Source organism: Gigantopelta aegis, chromosome 8 (assembly GCF_016097555.1).
Source record: "Gigantopelta aegis isolate Gae_Host chromosome 8, Gae_host_genome, whole genome shotgun sequence".
NCBI classification, from domain to species: Eukaryota; Metazoa; Mollusca; class Gastropoda; order Neomphalida; family Peltospiridae; genus Gigantopelta; species Gigantopelta aegis.
In genome coordinates this window covers 59,496,735-59,513,969 of record NC_054706.1, presented here as the reverse complement: position 1 = coordinate 59,513,969, position 17,235 = coordinate 59,496,735, and the positions used below count along the sequence as shown (strand labels likewise).

The window sequence follows — 17,235 nt, the reverse complement described above, 5'->3', positions numbered from 1 at the left end:
TGCACATCCTGGCCACTTGTGATAACAGTAGATAAGAATGGAGAGTGGTCAAATGCAGTGAAGTGTCGAGATATTCTTCATTTCATACCAGTGTTCTATCTTCTCAGACGTGGGCACACTGTGCATCACATCTTATACATTCATGGGAGGTTTATGGGTCGTACTTGAATGGTAAGCATTAGCAAAGATTTTATTTTACCTTTTAAGAAGAATCAAATTACTTGTAAGTGTTTTAACAGTAAAGATCACATTTCTCTTGAAGTATGTAATGTGCTCTGCATTTTGAGATTAAGGATATAAGATTTTCTCTTGTATGAACTTTTCTCTCTCTCTCTCTCTCTCTCTCTCTCTCTCTCTCTCTCTCTCTCTCTCTCTCTCTCTCTCTCTCTCTCTCTCTCTCTCTCTCTCTTGACCACGTATCGAAATAACTATGTAAACACTAAACAGTTTAAAATGTGCTGAGGTGTCAAAACAAATATAACTTTCGTTTCCCACCCCTCTCTCTGTGTGTGTCTGTCTGTCTCTCTCTCTCTCTCTCTCTCTCTCTCTCTCTCTCTCTCTCTCTCTCTCTCTCTCTCTCTCTCTCTCTCTCTCTCTCTCTCTCTCTCTCTCTTCTCTCTCTCTTCTCTCTCTCTTCTCTCTTCTCTCATTCTCTCATTCTCTCTCTCCTCTCTCTTCTCTCTCTTCTCTCTCTCTCTCTCTCTCTCTCTCTCTCTCTCTCTCTCTCTCGACCAAGTGTTGAAATAATCGGGACACCAAACAGCTATAATTAAAAATGTGCTGAGGTGTCATTAAACAAATACTAAGCAGGGTTATCAGTGTATGAGACTAAACCAACAGCCTGTTGAGTTCATCCACACTGCCGGGACAGTGAATTCTTGCACTGTTGAGTGTGTGGATCAGATAGTGCAGGAGAACAGGAGATAAATGATGGCTTGAGTGACAGCTCTACCCCAACATGTCAGTCATGTTTAACTGTTTTCTCTGGCGCGCAGGTGGCCCTTCAGCTCCGAGCAAACACAACCCACACTGACCAACTTACCTGTAGTTTGTACAACACATTCCAACAACACTTTATTTGGGGAATGCATATTATTCAGTTAAAGAATGTATAACCACATTCTGATACATTGTAAACTTTTCTCTCTTTTTTTTTTTTTTTTTTTTGCACATATTAAACAGATTAATTAGCTATGCTGGTTGTGTGCTAGGTTCCAGTACTGGCTAGTATTTTGGTGAAATTGTTTTTATATTATGTGCAGCTGTATGTATTACAGTAGAAGAAGTAAAACCAACTTTTGGAATTTCTTGTAACTCAAGAACTTGCTAACACGAGTTGTCTTTCTTGGACTGTCAAAGAAGCTTGTGGCTCAGTTTGCAAATTGCTGGTGAATGATTCTTCAAGTCCAGTGGAATTATTTTATTTTATATATATAATCTGTTTCTCAAACAGAAAGCCTGTATAGCATTAATAAATAATTATCTTGTTATTATAAAGTATATTTTGTGTGTTATTTATAGGTGTTGGAACAGAAGCCTGATGGCATCTGGAAGGGTCAGATAGTGCAGCCTGGCAGGATGGCTAAGACTGGTTACTTCCCATCCAATCATGTGGTGCTCGTGGACAGTCAAAGTAAGTGACATTGCTATAAACTATGTAATTCTTTAACATTGAATGCATGTCTCAATATTTTATACTTCACAAAATTATAGCTTGCCTTGAATTATTACATGACCTATTGTGTCGCTTGGTATAGGGAGCATTTACTGTGCATGTCATACTAGGTGGCATCTTCATAAATCAAGGCTAATATTCGTTCCTCGTATTCAGCCTTGATACATGTCAAGAAATCGTGCCACAAAATGCTTAAATTTCATTGGATGCGATGAGATCTGATTGCAACGAATCGCAATGCTCCTTATAGATTCCCTTGTTATTGTAAACAAAGATGGCAGCGTCAGCGTCCGTGGAAACGTGTCGTGTTTGTCACGATATGTTAAAAAAAAGGTTTCGGCAGTTAATTTATTATATTGCTTTCAAGATTGTCACATGTTACCGATGCATTGATTGGTCAGCGATGTCATTGTGTAAGGGACATAATCGGTGTTACAAATTTTCTTCCAATAGAAGGCGCTAGTAGTTGATATCAGTAATCTTGACTACATGTATCAAGGCTGAATACGAGGAACGAATATTAGCCTTGATTTATGAAGATGACTAGGTGGTGTCCAGTTGATATAAATGTTAAAGATTGAACACTAGGAATAGAAACTGAAAAACAAAGTGAAAAGAAATGGTCATCTGTAAAGTGACAGACCAATGTATGCAGTGTTTCTGCCAGAAAGAAATTTCTGGGTATGGGGCTATGGTATTGAATGCAACCACAGTCAACAGAAAGAAAATGGGTTAAGTTTAAGGTTAGGGTTAAGAAAAACATACAGTAATGATAAGAGTAATATTAATTTTGTCAAAAAGTTAACTTTAAAAAAAAAAAAATTGCAAAAAAAGTTGGGTATGGCGCCATAACTGTTTTATCCTTTGGCAGAAATCCGGGATAGTTTTTAATTACTACGGCTTATTTTTCACTATTAGAGCTGTTTTTGATAATTGAAATAAAACATTACTAGATTTTATTGTTTAAATTATCCATTTCCATAGATTTCTGAAGTGTTTCTGGTATGTCATCCTAAGTGTTTCTAATACCACAACATTTTTCAACGAATCGGAAGGGATCGTGATATTTAGTTACTTAAAGTAGTAGTTTGTTGTACACATTTGCAGGAGTCATCCATATTAGATTTTTTTACACGTTTTATTTTACATGATTTATTATCAAGAATAAACATAAAAAGTCATAAATAGAACTTTAAATCATCTGTTAATTTAATCAGTGTTTTATTATTATAATTACCATCATTTTTGTTTTTACTAAATAGCTTTTTTTGTTTGCATACTAAGCGAAGACATCATAACATAAAATCGAAACATACTTCACACAAGTGAAACAGTAGAAGTGAAAAAATATCATGCTGTTAATTGACCAGCATCTTCATCCCTTAATTAATACATCTCTACTAGTGGTTAAGCTCTCGCCTGATGCACAGTCAGTTTGGGATCGATCCCTGCCAGTGGGCCCATTGGGCTATTTCTTGTTCTAGCCAGTGCACCATGACCAGCATATTAAAGGCTGTGGTATGTGCTATCCTGTCTGTGGGATGGTGCATATAAAAGATCCCTTGCTGCTAATAGAAAAATAAAGCAGATTTCTTCTCTAAGACTATATGTCAAAATTACCAAAAGTTTGACATCCAATAGCTGATGATTAATAAATCAATGCTCTAGTGGTGTCATTAAACAAAACTAACTTCTTCTTCTCTACTAAATGAAAATATACATACATTCTTTGACTGATCTTTTAGGGTGGTCATGTTTCTGCATTTCAGTTATTTGTTACCTTTAAATTATGTTCGGTTTGTTGTAAACACTAATTTACATTGAAATTCACTATATTTGACAAAATATTTGGTTCGCTTTTAAAGTTAATTTGTTATACAGTTTGTTCTATACATTAAAATTTATAGATAAAATATATATGGCGGTGAAAAAAAATTGACTTAACAATTGGTTCGTTCTATGCAATAGTTTGTTCTCAGCATGTTTGTTATAAGTGTACTTTACTGTATATATCAACTGTGTACATTTGTCAAATGTACTTTTCTTTTCTCTGATATAAATATATTACCACTAAAGGAATGTAACCATGTAGAAAAATGACATGATATTCAGTCGCACATGTCATTATGTTTGTCAGGAACATGCAGTTGTTATATCAGTGACTTGTTTGGTGAGAAAGTTGTTTATGGCACATTATTCCATGGTTGAAAAAAACAGGTTCTAAAAACACTGACTGAATGAGTTCTGTTGGCTTAATGTGCGTGCATATAACGTAAGTTACTGTTACAGATTTGACAAACGGTTGAATTTATTACTGTGAAACACATAGCTGGACTTGTTTTATGACTCTACTAGCCCATTGATGTTTGGCAATATGGTGCAGGACCTTGAAAAGGTTGCAGGTACAGTGAATAATATGAATCAGGATAATACCTGTCAGACTGAGTCAGAAAAACTGTCTAGTCAGGCTGAGTCAGAGAGGCACATCACTGAAAGATGTATATATATATACATGTGTACAAGTACTAATAGTTTGCATGTACATTTTGGTTATAACAGATAGTTGTAAGTTTCAAAACTGATCTAGACTCAATATCTCAGAAAAAAGAACTTATTTCAATAGGCATTATAAGATGATACAATAATTTGAAGAAAAAAGAAAAGAAAAAATTGCAAAAAGAACTTGAGTAAAAGGATACTACATTTTGTATGTTTTACTCATAATGAATCATAACAAATATATTTACTTAAATGTTACTGCAAAGACCAAACATTTGGATAGCTATGATAGTTAGGGGTGATATTTCATTCTTTATTGTTGTGACACACTTATAAGGAAGGAAGGAAATGTTTTATTTGACAACGCACTCAACACATTTTAAGATATTGAAAGAGGAAACCCGCTGTCCCCACTTCATGGGCTATTCTTTTCGATAAGCAGCAAGGGATCTTTTATATGCACCATCCCACAGACAGGGTAGCACATGCCATGGTCTTTCATATACCAGTTGTGGTGCACTGGCTGGAACGAGAAATAACGTAATGGGCCCATCGACAGGGATCGATCCCACACCGACCGTGCATCGAGCGAGCACTGTACCACTGGGCTATGTCCAGCCCTGACACACTTTATAATACATACTAATTCCGGTCATAGTATATGATTCATGGTTCAAAGAGAAATAAAAATCTATCTAGTAGCCAAAATAGTGTAGGGCTATTTGTCCACCCTATATACTTAATGTTTGTAAGCTAACAATGTTAAGACTGAAAGTAGTTTAAAGTTGGGTTCTTTGGTACTGTTTTTCGGCTCAACGATGCGTACAAAGCCAATAATGGACAGTTGGTGAAGCATGACATGCTAAACCAGTATTACAGATATGTAGTAAATTTATAAATAATTTCACAGAATACTGAATTTATTTGAATATATCACATACATAGATGCTAATAGGATGATTTACAAAAGAAACTCTATTTAAGTGAGAATATTTATTACATTAGAAAAAATAGGTGCCACCATAATTATAGCTTTAGGGTGTATACTACCAAATCAAATCTCATAGACGACAATAGTAACATATGTGGCTAAAACTCCTACCTCCTATCAATCGACATAAACACCACAGATATAAATACTACCACCCCTCAACCTTCAAATGAATCAGAAAAAAATGGGGGTCAAGCTGCTCAATTCCACACAGAATTTGAGTACTTGTTTTTACAGGTACCCCATACATGTTTCAAGCACAAGGCTACTAGATACAGTGGTACTAGATGAAATAAAATTGCATAAATGTTTTTGCCCAGAAGAAACTAATTTTTTTTACAGCCAACACACTCAAATTTATCACCAATCATAGGACTTGTGGTGTTCACTTCTCTATCAAAACTTTGACCCAGACAGAAGTTATTTGGTTTAGTACTAACTATAGCTTAAATACAGTGGATTTTAAAAAATATATATATTAATGCAATTTGTTATAAAATCTTAAGTGGTATGTTTGTAATGATAAATATTACTCACAATTGCACTGTTGTAATGGTCATTGTATGTTTTGCCATGTCTGTTGTAAAGTGCATATAAGATCACTTGCTACTTATGAGAAAATGTAGCAGGTTTTCACAGAAGACTGTGTCAGAATTACCAAAATTAATGTTTGACATTTAATAGCCAATGTTTAATCAGTGTGCTCTAGTTGTGGTGTCAAAAAAACCCACTCCAAAAACCCAAAGTTATTTCCTTACGTGTAATAGTCAGGGCTTTTGACTGCACGAAAGTTGAGGTGATTTTTCCATTAGTAGCAAGGGGTCTTTTATATGCACCATCCCACATACCATGGCCTTTGATATACCATCACTGTTCCACTACTGTTATATCAAAATGCTAAGAACATCAGTGGAAAAGTGCTATTCATTGAGAAACAAAACAACACAAAAACACATTTGTGGCACAAGTAGGTTTTGTCTCATATTTTCGAACATGTCCCGGAATAACATTGTGTATGCTCGACAGTTAATAGTCAACTGCTGAACAACATGGGTGTCATCAGTCAGTGATGCTTTTTCCCCATTCCAAAGACGGACCATTAACTTAACAAACAACATTGACTAATACAACTGACATTGTTTGCCCCGCAGGAGTCCCCGTCTATTACTGTTTTGTTGGATGTTATGCAAGGTGGTTTATTGCCTGCTTGTTTTGTAAGACATCATTAAATTTTTGTTACTGTCATTTGATTACAGCGGTCTCCAAGCAGCAGGAGTCCATGCAGCAGTCGAAGCCTGTTGGCATGCCACAGGTGCCTGATCTGCTCCATCGTGGTCAGGGGTATCTGCCCAACGGCCACGGTCCACACACTCCTGATGATGTCTTCCCACCACCGCCGCTACAGCTGCATTTAACGAGAGGGCCAATGAAAGGTGAGCTACCTGGTCCTGGCCTGGGGTTTTTTATTTTTAAAATAATTTTTTTATGGCCTTGTGCTTATAAAACTTTTTAAAGTCAAGACTCAAGACTCCAATAGAGTGAGACATGTTTCAATTTAACGATGCACTCAACACATTTTATTTACGGTTATATGGTGTCAGACATATGGTTAAGGACCACACAGATATTGAGAGAGGAAACCTGTTGTCGCCACTTCATGTTCTACTCTTTCCAATTAGCAGCAAGGGATCTTTTATATGCACCATCCCACAGACAGGGTAGTACATACCACGGCCTTTGATATACCAGTCATGGTGCCCTGGCTGGAATGAGAAATAGCCCAGTAGAGTGAGACAGTAACATCATGGCAATGCCATACAAGTTACGTGTGTGTAAACGTTTTATAAGCGTGGGCCGTGGTCCTGTACTCTTTTAACATGCCCATATGCTATTTATGTAACAGGTTTTTCTCTGATGACTATGTGTCAGAATTACCAAATGTTTGACATCTAATAGCCGATGATTAATTAATCAGTGTGCTCTGGTGGTGTCGTTAAACAAAGCAAACTTTTTATATTCTATTTAAGGTTCAGGCATGTCCTTCCCAAGCCCGGTCTCTGGCTTGGCTAGGGACACAATGTTGAACTACCTTATTGGTTCTTATTGATGCAAAGTCAGATGGTATTGTCAGCTTTGTTCAAGAATGATTATTTGTGGGCTGGGTGCAGGTCTGCAACATATTATTTTCCTTATGCATACATAATTGAAAGTAAAATTTTATTTGTGCATGATGGGTATTTAAAAACAAAAACAGTTGCCTCCTATATACCTCTCGTGATCATTTTTGGAATAACCCATGGTAAATTGGGTTTGTCATAGTTACATGTGGTTGCATGTGTAATGAATAGTATTGCATACAGTAGTGATGGTGGTGTTTTTCTGAAGAGTGTTCTTCCTCCCCCCCACCCCCTATATATATATATACAAACATAAGACTTGACTACAGTTACAAATAATTTGAAGACCAACTACTATTACAAATATGAGCAAAATGTGTGTAAAACATTTTACTATATGAACAAAAACTGCACTGATCATTATTACAATTATGAGTAAAATAAATTGTTGCAATTTCTGCAAATTATAGAAAATGTGCATTGATCATTATCAAATCCTTGACCACTCTTGTTGTAAACTTGAACAAAATATAATGACTACTATTACAAATACAAACAAAACATTCCTTCACCAGTGTTACAAATTGAGAGAAACTAGGATAGACCACTATTACAAAATTGGGCATTTGACCAATTTGTGTGCATTGACCAATAAAAAATGTTCACACTCAAAATTGCAAATATGAGCAAAAAATTCATTGACCATGTTTTAAAAATATGAGACAAACATGCATAGATCACTATTGCAAATGTTAGCAAAACATTCATTGACTAATATTACAAATATGAGACAAACATGCATAGATCACTATTGCAAATGTTAGCAAAACATTATGATTCATTGACTAATATTACAAATTTGAGACAAACATGCATGGACCACTATCGCAAATGTGAGCAAAACATTCATTGACCAAAATTACAAATATGAGACAAACTTGCATGGACCACTATCGCAAATGTTAGCAAAACATTCATTGACCAATATTACAAATTTGAGACAAATATGCATGGACCACTATCGCAAATGTGAGCAAGACACTCGTTGACCAATATTACAAATATGAGACCAAAATGCACAGACCACTATAGCATATTATGATCAAAATGAGTACTGACCACTTATTTATCACAAACAAGAAAAAATGGGCACTTCTCTTGGTGATATGATCATCATCACAAAATGCATTACAATGGAGCTGCCCGTCTAGGGACCGAGCATGGATCTGTTCGATACACAGCATGCTCTCTGATAATGTATCGGTGTATAGCGGACCGTTTCCACGATGATTATTCTATCCTGTTAGCACTAATTGGCTTGCATTGTGTGTGGCCGTCTTCAGGGCTTTCCACTCTGTTTTCATTGTAAATGCATCTGACTTGCGTGCACTTCATGGGATTACGAAGCTCGCCGATGCTAAATGGTCATTTGTGGCCCGCTGTCCACCAGAATCAGCCAAAATTGATGGCAGATTCCTTTTGTTATATGCATTCATCCGTACCTAATAATGTATTGTCATTATTTCACAATGCAGGTCCCCCTTGTGCTTTTTTTTTGTTTGTTTCAGAAATGGTTTTCTACATCCGATTTACTATTTTAAAGTAATAGTGGATAGATTACTTGTCAGGTTTCTAATAATTATGCTCAATGTAATTAATTGGACTCTTTCTTAATTCTTTGCTAATATGACATCACACTATTTGAGCAAATTTTGATCACAGATGACATGTAATCATTGTTTCAGTAAAATCTGACCCATGATACATTGTACACACAGATATGAAAACTATAGAAATGTGCATTGGACAGGGCTTCTAGATTATAGCAGCCCCACTCCCATGGCTAGTGATATTCAATGTTGGGCTAGTAAATAATTACTATTGCCATGCCCGACTGCTAGTGAACAAAATTTGTTAAATGTTGCAGTTGTCTATTTTAAAAATATGAATATCCTGTCCCCACCTCTATCTCCCTCTTTAGGTGACATATTTGACTATTACTATTATTTAGTAAAATTATATTAACTTAAAATGAAGTAGGGCTAGTAAATATTTAAAATCACTGATCCCATGACTAGTGCATTTTATGAAAAATTCTAGAAGCCCTGCATTGGACTAGGATTTGTTACATGTTGGATAATAACAATTGCTGTCATTTTATTCTCTCTAAATTGTTGTTTAAATCATTTAAGTTTAAGAACATGCCACAACGTGGATATATTACAACAGAAGAAGCTATAGTTTTTTTTTTTTTTTTTTTTTTTATATTATATTATATTTAAAGAAAAATGCCCAAAATGTCTACTGTCCCTTAATTAATTTTGTTGAATATATTCAATATTAGAAATGAATCAATTTTGACACAGGATGTTACAGAATTGATCATGTAGCATTGTAGGACGGCTAGGGAATAGTTGTTTTGTACATATATACCTATCAACTGAAAAATAAAATGTTATTTTAACCAAGTATCTATTGAGAAAAAAAAAAAATCAAAGCAAGTTAGTATTTTTTTAATATAATGTATAAACACTCCAAACCGGACACCCACTGGGCTATACATTGTAGGTAAAAAGTCTAGTTTTAAGGGGTATCCAGTTAGAAAGGTGATGTTCTGTCGAGGACCCTATTTTACGAACCTTAAGTGCATAACATCCTTAAAATGGGCACCCTGATATTTAAAAAGCGACTGTGAATCAGGTACAGTTTGAAGGAATTCAAGTTTACAGAGGGTCCAGTTTTGAAGGTTTCACTGTATATATACTAATGGTCTTTTCACCAAGCACAAAACTGTTTACCCCAGCACATTGTTTAATAAGCAGCTACATGTGTCATTAGATAATATGCAACATATTCCAACTGGAAGTAATAAAATTGTTGTTATATCACCATTATCTGCACAGTTATAATGTCAGTAATAGTTATCTATAAACAGTCTGCTTTCAACATTATTGATACAGACTATAGTGGAGAGATAAAAACCCTTCAGCTGACGTTTGAAATATTGGCTATATACCAAGACACCGGTGGCATCATGATGGAAGTGAAAATATAGCCAGTTGTAGAATAAAATCCACTAGTTGTAACCTGGCTGCATGTTTAAATTCATCCATCCGTGTAATAATTAACGATCATACAGTTTAGCTCTGAACATCTGCTGGTGCACCGTGTCAACCGGGGATGTGCAACTTGTTGATGCATCGCTGCTGTTATCGTTGCATTGCTGTGGGTGAAGATGTTTTACTTTTGATTTTGTAGAGCATTCGGAGAACGCATCGTACAGTATTCAGTCAGCAGGGTCGTACACGAGCGGAAATCACCAGGTAAGTGTTATCTATAGATGTTATTAAAGCCGGGCTTATCTTGAGTGTATCTGCCAAGAGGTGAGAATGTATTGGAGTTCAGAATGCAGTTTTTATTTTTAATATACGGTAGCTTTTCTTTTTTTTTTTTTTCTTTTTTTCTTTTTTCTTTTTTTTCTTTTTTTTTACTAGATTATTTAAAAAAAAGAAAAGATCTGGCTTGTTGTTTGGGAGTCTTCTTCGTGTTTTTGTTTACAGATTATTAAATTTATTGAATGAGTGATAGTCCGCTTGTGACAAGTTATCAAGGGGATATAGTATATTACCTGTACGTACGTCACTACAACCTCATTGCTCTAGTATTAAATTTGTTTATCATGCATCCATGTTTGTACTGTACGCTTATTGATGACTGATTAAAGCAAAGTCATAAACATATACCAGCAGGTTATGACTTTTAATGTGATGTTACATGCATAGATACATTATAAAATTGCTCATTTGACATCTAGGTCATTGTGCAATGTAGCTGAAGTAACAGAAATAATCACTTTTCATCTTAATTTTTATGGACTGCAGGATAAAAAAATAATAACTAGTTAATTTCCCATTCTTACCTTCACAGGATAAAGCCCCATATCCTACCTATGTCATTAACTAGTTATTCTCAATAATACGTGTTTCATTCAAAAAGATAAAGATTTATTTGCCATTTCGAAAAATAATATTATATAAAAAAAGGATAATGGGAATTTATCAGTAAATTATAAAATAATTTAGCTGCCAGCAGACCAAACAAGTTTGAACCTATTTTGATACCAACAGCTATAACCCCAATTTGATTACTGTGGACCATCCCTTACCTTTACATATTATCAGCATGTTTTCTTTATCTGCCTGTCAAATCAATGTTCTGTTATCTGTCTACAAGTACAGCATGTACTTGTTCAGCATTGTACATGTATATGTACAGTGAGATGTCTTGAACCCAAACTGTATAAACAATAATTCTTTAAGGTTATAGTAATCCTTTGTAATGCATTATTCATAATAAAACATTAGTTTTACATAGGTGTTGGAAGTAGAGACACTGAGTCCTCTATGCTTTAATAATACATTGCTGCCCCCCCCCCCCCCCCCCCCCCCCCCAGGTTAGAAAAAGAAGTAATATATTGTTGGCCCCGCCAGTTGCTGACATCTTCCATTGCATGTATACATTTAGACATCATTAAGCTGACTAGTAGTCTCAATGGTGTACTGTATGATTAAAGTTTTGACATCATTGACTGGCCTCAAAGGTGTGCTGCGTTGTTTGAGTTTTAACATCATTAATAACTCAGTAGTGTCCTGGATGATCAGTTTTGACATCATCTAGCACTCGCCTGATTCAGATATGAACTTTGTTTTATGTATTTATAAAACATTCAAGTGAATATATGTGAGTAAAAATTATAAACATGTACCCATTCAACATGTTTTTTTGTCCAAAATTAATCCAGTAGTGTAAAGGTTTAACTGTATGTCCGATATTATATAACCATAAATAAAATGCATTTTGTGTGTCGTTAAATAAACCACTTCCTTCCTGTGAAGCAAGTGTTGAAATAATATATTAAACACCAAATAGTCATGGTTTTAAAATGTGTCCAGTTGGTGTTAAGCAAATATTCCTGTGAAGCAAGTGTTGAAATAATATATTAAACACCAAATAGTCATGGTTTTAAAATGTGTCCAGTTGGTGTTAAGCAAATATTCCTGTGAAGCAAGTGTTGAAATAATATATTAAACACCAAATAGTCATGGTTTTAAAATGTGTCCAGTTGGTGTTAAGCAAATATTCCTGTGAAGCAAGTGTTGAAATAATATATTAAACACCAAATAGTCATGGTTTTAAAATGTGTCCAGTTGGTGTTAAGCAAATATTCCTGTGAACCAAGTGTTGAAATAATATATTAAACACCAAATAGTCATGGTTTTAAAATGTGTCCAGTTGGTGTTAAGCAAATATTCCTGTGAACCAAGTGTTGAAATAATATATTAAACACCAAATAGTCATGGTTTTAAAATGTGTCCAGTTGGTGTTAAGCAAATATTCCTGTGAACCAAGTGTTGAAATAATATATTAAACACCAAATAGTCATGGTTTTAAAATGTGTCCAGTTGGTGTTAAGCAAATATTCCTGTGAAGCAAGTGTTGAAATAATATATTAAACACCAAATAGTCATGGTTTTAAAATGTGTCCAGTTGGTGTTAAGCAAATATTCCTGTGAAGCAAGTGTTGAAATAATATATTAAACACCAAATAGTCATGGTTTTAAAATGTGTCCAGTTGGTGTTAAGCAAATATTCCTGTGAACCAAGTGTTGAAATAATATATTAAACACCAAATAGTCATGGTTTTAAAATGTGTCCAGTTGGTGTTAAGCAAATATTCCTGTGAACCAAGTGTTGAAATAATATATTAAACACCAAATAGTCATGGTTTTAAAATGTGTCCAGTTGGTGTTAAGCAAATATTCCTGTGAACCAAGTGTTGAAATAATATATTAAACACCAAATAGTCATGGTTTTAAAATGTGTCCAGTTGGTGTTAAGCAAATATTCCTGTGAAGCAAGTGTTGAAATAATATATTAAACACCAAATAGTCATGGTTTTAAAATGTGTCCAGTTGGTGTTAAGCAAATATTCCTGTGAACCAAGTGTTGAAATAATATATTAAACACCAAATAGTCATGGTTTTAAAATGTGTCGAGTTGGTGTTAAGCAAATATTCCTGTGAAGCAAGTGTTGAAATAATATATTAAACACCAAATAGTCATGGTTTTAAAATGTGTCGAGTTGGTGTTAAGCAAATATTCCTTACCTTTTCTTTCCTCAACTGGCCTCAATGGTGTGTTGAATGTGGTTGCTGGTAGTGTTTTTATATTGTTAACTGACCTCAATATGTCTGGCATATGGTAAATGTTTTGATATCATTGACTAGACTCAATGGTGGTCCCATTATGGTCTCAACCTTGAATGAGCATACTTTTAGGGTTATTGGATAGGTTCATGTCACATATAACAACCATTGCTCCACAACTGATATATTAACGGCTGTGGTATGTGCTGTATTATGTAGGTATTGCTTGCTGCTAATTGGTATTGAGGGTAGCTATTTGGAGACATCTAGTTTCTTTCAACACAACATTAACATCTTTCCTAAACATATATAGCTGTAGTTGCATGCTCAGAACAGTGTACTTAACTAAAATTCAATACAAAACAAAGAAATAATTACATCAACACTAAGCACTACAATCTTTAATTCTCCAAGAGAATGCAATACTTAGTATATGTGAAATTCCTAACACTAAAAGATGCAATGATGGATATTAAAAGAGTATTAGAATTGACAGCATGTAATTCATCAATTATGGTATTTGTCTGCGAGAGTGATTTTTAAATATCACACAAGTGTGCCTCTCGGGTGAAAGTGTCAGAGTATTTTCCACAGTGCTGCCTTGACGTCACAGCTCCCATTAACGTGCTGTGTTTCCATCACCTCGTCTGACAGACGGAACAAAATCAATAACTGTGACATAGAGGTACGAACGCCGTGCCGAGATTTCCTCTGGTTCCCGTCCTATTCACGACACTCTTTTAAAAGATGTCTGTCACGAGTCCCCTCATGTGAGAAATACAATAATACTGGCTTGGTGAGCATGAGTGATGCACCTCATACATACATACAGAACCTGATGTACTGGCAGATCGTGGAATTGTTGTAATACCTGTTTGTTAAAATTATTGCAGTCAGACCTGTCTAGATGAAGGTCAAACACACATGAGTAAATACACGTGCAGACACATGCACAATAGTGCACAGACACATAAATATATATTGGAACGCGTGCACTCATAGAAACAAGTGCGAACGAACACACATGCACACGCACGTGCACACACACACACACACAGACACCACACACACACACACACACACACACACATACATACACACACACACACACATATACACTACATACACACACACACACACACACACACACACACACAAGTACCATAACATATACAATACACATGTACATAGTGTGCATAGACTATATAACACATAACATACACATCTAGTTTGTCATAATGCTATGATTAAGCTGCCCCCCCCCCCCCCCCCCGAAAAAAACTCCAACAACAACAACAACAAATAAACAAAAAACCCAGCTACACGAATAGAATATCAAAAATTTCGTAATTCTGACATATAGAAGAAGCCTGCTACAATTTTTCATTAGTAACATGGGATCTTTTATATGCATCATCCTACAGACAGGATACCACCATACCATGGCCTTTGATATACTTGTCATGGTACACTGGTTGGAACGAGAAATGGCCCAATGGGTCCACCAACAGGGATGGATCCTAGACCGACTGCACATCAGATGTCTCGCCCACCAACAGATTATTGCATGTCTGCATCCAAATGATTAACTGAGAATTGATTGTTGTAGTACATTCTCTGTTTGCATGACAGTGTATTGATATATCAAGTACAAACACTGCAAGCAGTGGGGACCACTTGCTCATTTTCTTCACGTAATTATTGGCCTGTACCTAGATACTGTTTGCACGAGTTAAAAATTGATAGTGTCTGTGTTTGACATCCAGTACGTGTACATGAAGATTAAACTCATTAAACCACTTTTCGGTGTGTCTGTGAAGCAAAGGAAGGAAGGAATGTTTTATTTAACGATGCACTGAACACATTTTAATTATGGTCATATGGCGTAGGACATACAGTTAAGGACAATGATAATGAGTTAATGAGAAAGGAAACCCGCTGCTGCCACACAGTACACTACTATTTTCAATTAGTAGCAAGGGATCTTATATATGCAGCATCCCACAGACATAGTACAGGATAGTACATACCATGTGGGGTGCTGGATGGAACATGAAATATCCCAATGGCCCCACCAACGGGAATAAATCAAGTCACGGAAAGTATAAAAGTATCACAACCTTGCCCAAATATCCTTTTGACTCTGCCTTGTGCCGAGATATGATTTTTCAGGCTTTTGAAACAAAATGGGGTACCTGAATTTGTTTTTGTATAACATGTCATGACCATCTAAATGATGTCATAAATTTAATGCGCAAATGAATATTTTATTATGCAAAACTAGAATAGCGTGAGTGAGTTGTAAACAAAAGCTTTACTTTTTGCAATTTCCAGATTCCTGATTATGATCACAATTTTTTTGTTCAGATATCTGATATTTTCAACAACAAAAAAGAAGCATACATAGCTTGAACAGCCTTTAGTTAAAAACACTAAACATGCACACAGTAAATAAATACTAGTAGTTGTAGATATATAGATTATTATATTGGTGCAGCTATTGTGACACTGCTATATGTATGCCTAACTGAAGATGAGAGAAGCATATCTTTGATCTGTATTTTTGTCTAGTACTTCTGTTAATCTCTTCAGCCCAAAAATACTTTGGAAGAACAGTTGGCAAAAGTGAATCATCTTGATGGGGTGTTTGTGGTTCTAGACCGGTTTTCTACTTGTCTACGCTGGTGTTATGCATTTGAGATCACTGACTAATACAGCTTGTATCAGCTGACTGCTACCGTTATCACCTAGTGTTAATTATGATGGTTACTATTTGGGAGGCTTTTCTTAAGCTTTCGGCTAGTTATTAGAGGGAGAAGTTCTTGATGAGTAGGAAAGGAAAAAAAAGTAACATTGCTTAATGATGCTTAGCACCTTTTTAATTGTAGGCTTTGGTGCCAAAGTTAAAGTTGAATTTTGTTTTGTTTAATGACACCACTAGAAAACATTGATTAAGTTATCGTTGGCTATTGTATGTCAAATAGTTGTTAATTCTGACTTAGTCTTAGAGGAAATATGCTAAAAAGTTTCATTAGCAGCCAATAAGTGATCATTTATATGCACTTTCTCACAGATAGGACAGCATATACCACAGCCTTTAATAGACCAGTCATGTGGCACTAGTTGGGATGGGTAGGGTATTTATTCTTACAACTAAAGCAACTCAGGCGAGCGCTCTACTGACCAAGCTAGATCCTGGCACTACTTTGGTACCAAGTTAGAACCTGCCACTACTTTGGCACCAAGTTAGAACCTGCCACTACTTTGGCACTAAGCTAGAACCTGCCACTACTTTGGCACCAAGTTAGAACCTGCCACTACTTTGGTACCAAGTTAGATCCAGCCACTACTTTGGCACCAAGTTAGAACCTGCCACTACTTTGGCACCAAGCTAGAACCTGCCACTACTTTGGCACCAAGTTAGAACCTGCCACTACTTTGGCACCAAGTTAGAACCTGCCACTACTTTGGCACCAAGTTAGAACCTGCCACTACTTTGGCACCAAGTTACAACCTGCCACTACTTTGGCACCAAGTTACAACCTGCCACTACTTTGGCACCAAGCTAGAACCTGCCACTACTTTGGTACCAAGTTAGATCCTGCCACTACTTTGGTACCAAGTTAGATCCTGGCACTACTTTGGTACCAAGTTAGATCCTGGCACTACTTCGGTATCAAGTTAGATCCTGGCACTACTTCGGTACCAAGTTAGATCCTGGCACTACTTCGGTACCAAGTTAGATCC

The 17,235-nt window shown here is 35.8% G+C and overlaps 1 protein-coding gene across 1 annotated transcript in view; it reads left to right on the top strand.

Moving 5' to 3' along the window:
• Nucleotides 1-17,235, top strand: part of LOC121379305 (caskin-2-like) — a 211,270-nt gene that overhangs the window by 139,203 nt on the left and 54,832 nt on the right. The window contains exons 10-12 of the mRNA XM_041507859.1: nucleotides 1,522-1,633; nucleotides 6,422-6,598; nucleotides 10,541-10,605. Of these exons, the coding sequence (XP_041363793.1) occupies nucleotides 1,522-1,633; nucleotides 6,422-6,598; nucleotides 10,541-10,605 (354 nt within the window). The remainder of the gene's footprint in view (nucleotides 1-1,521; nucleotides 1,634-6,421; nucleotides 6,599-10,540; nucleotides 10,606-17,235) is intronic.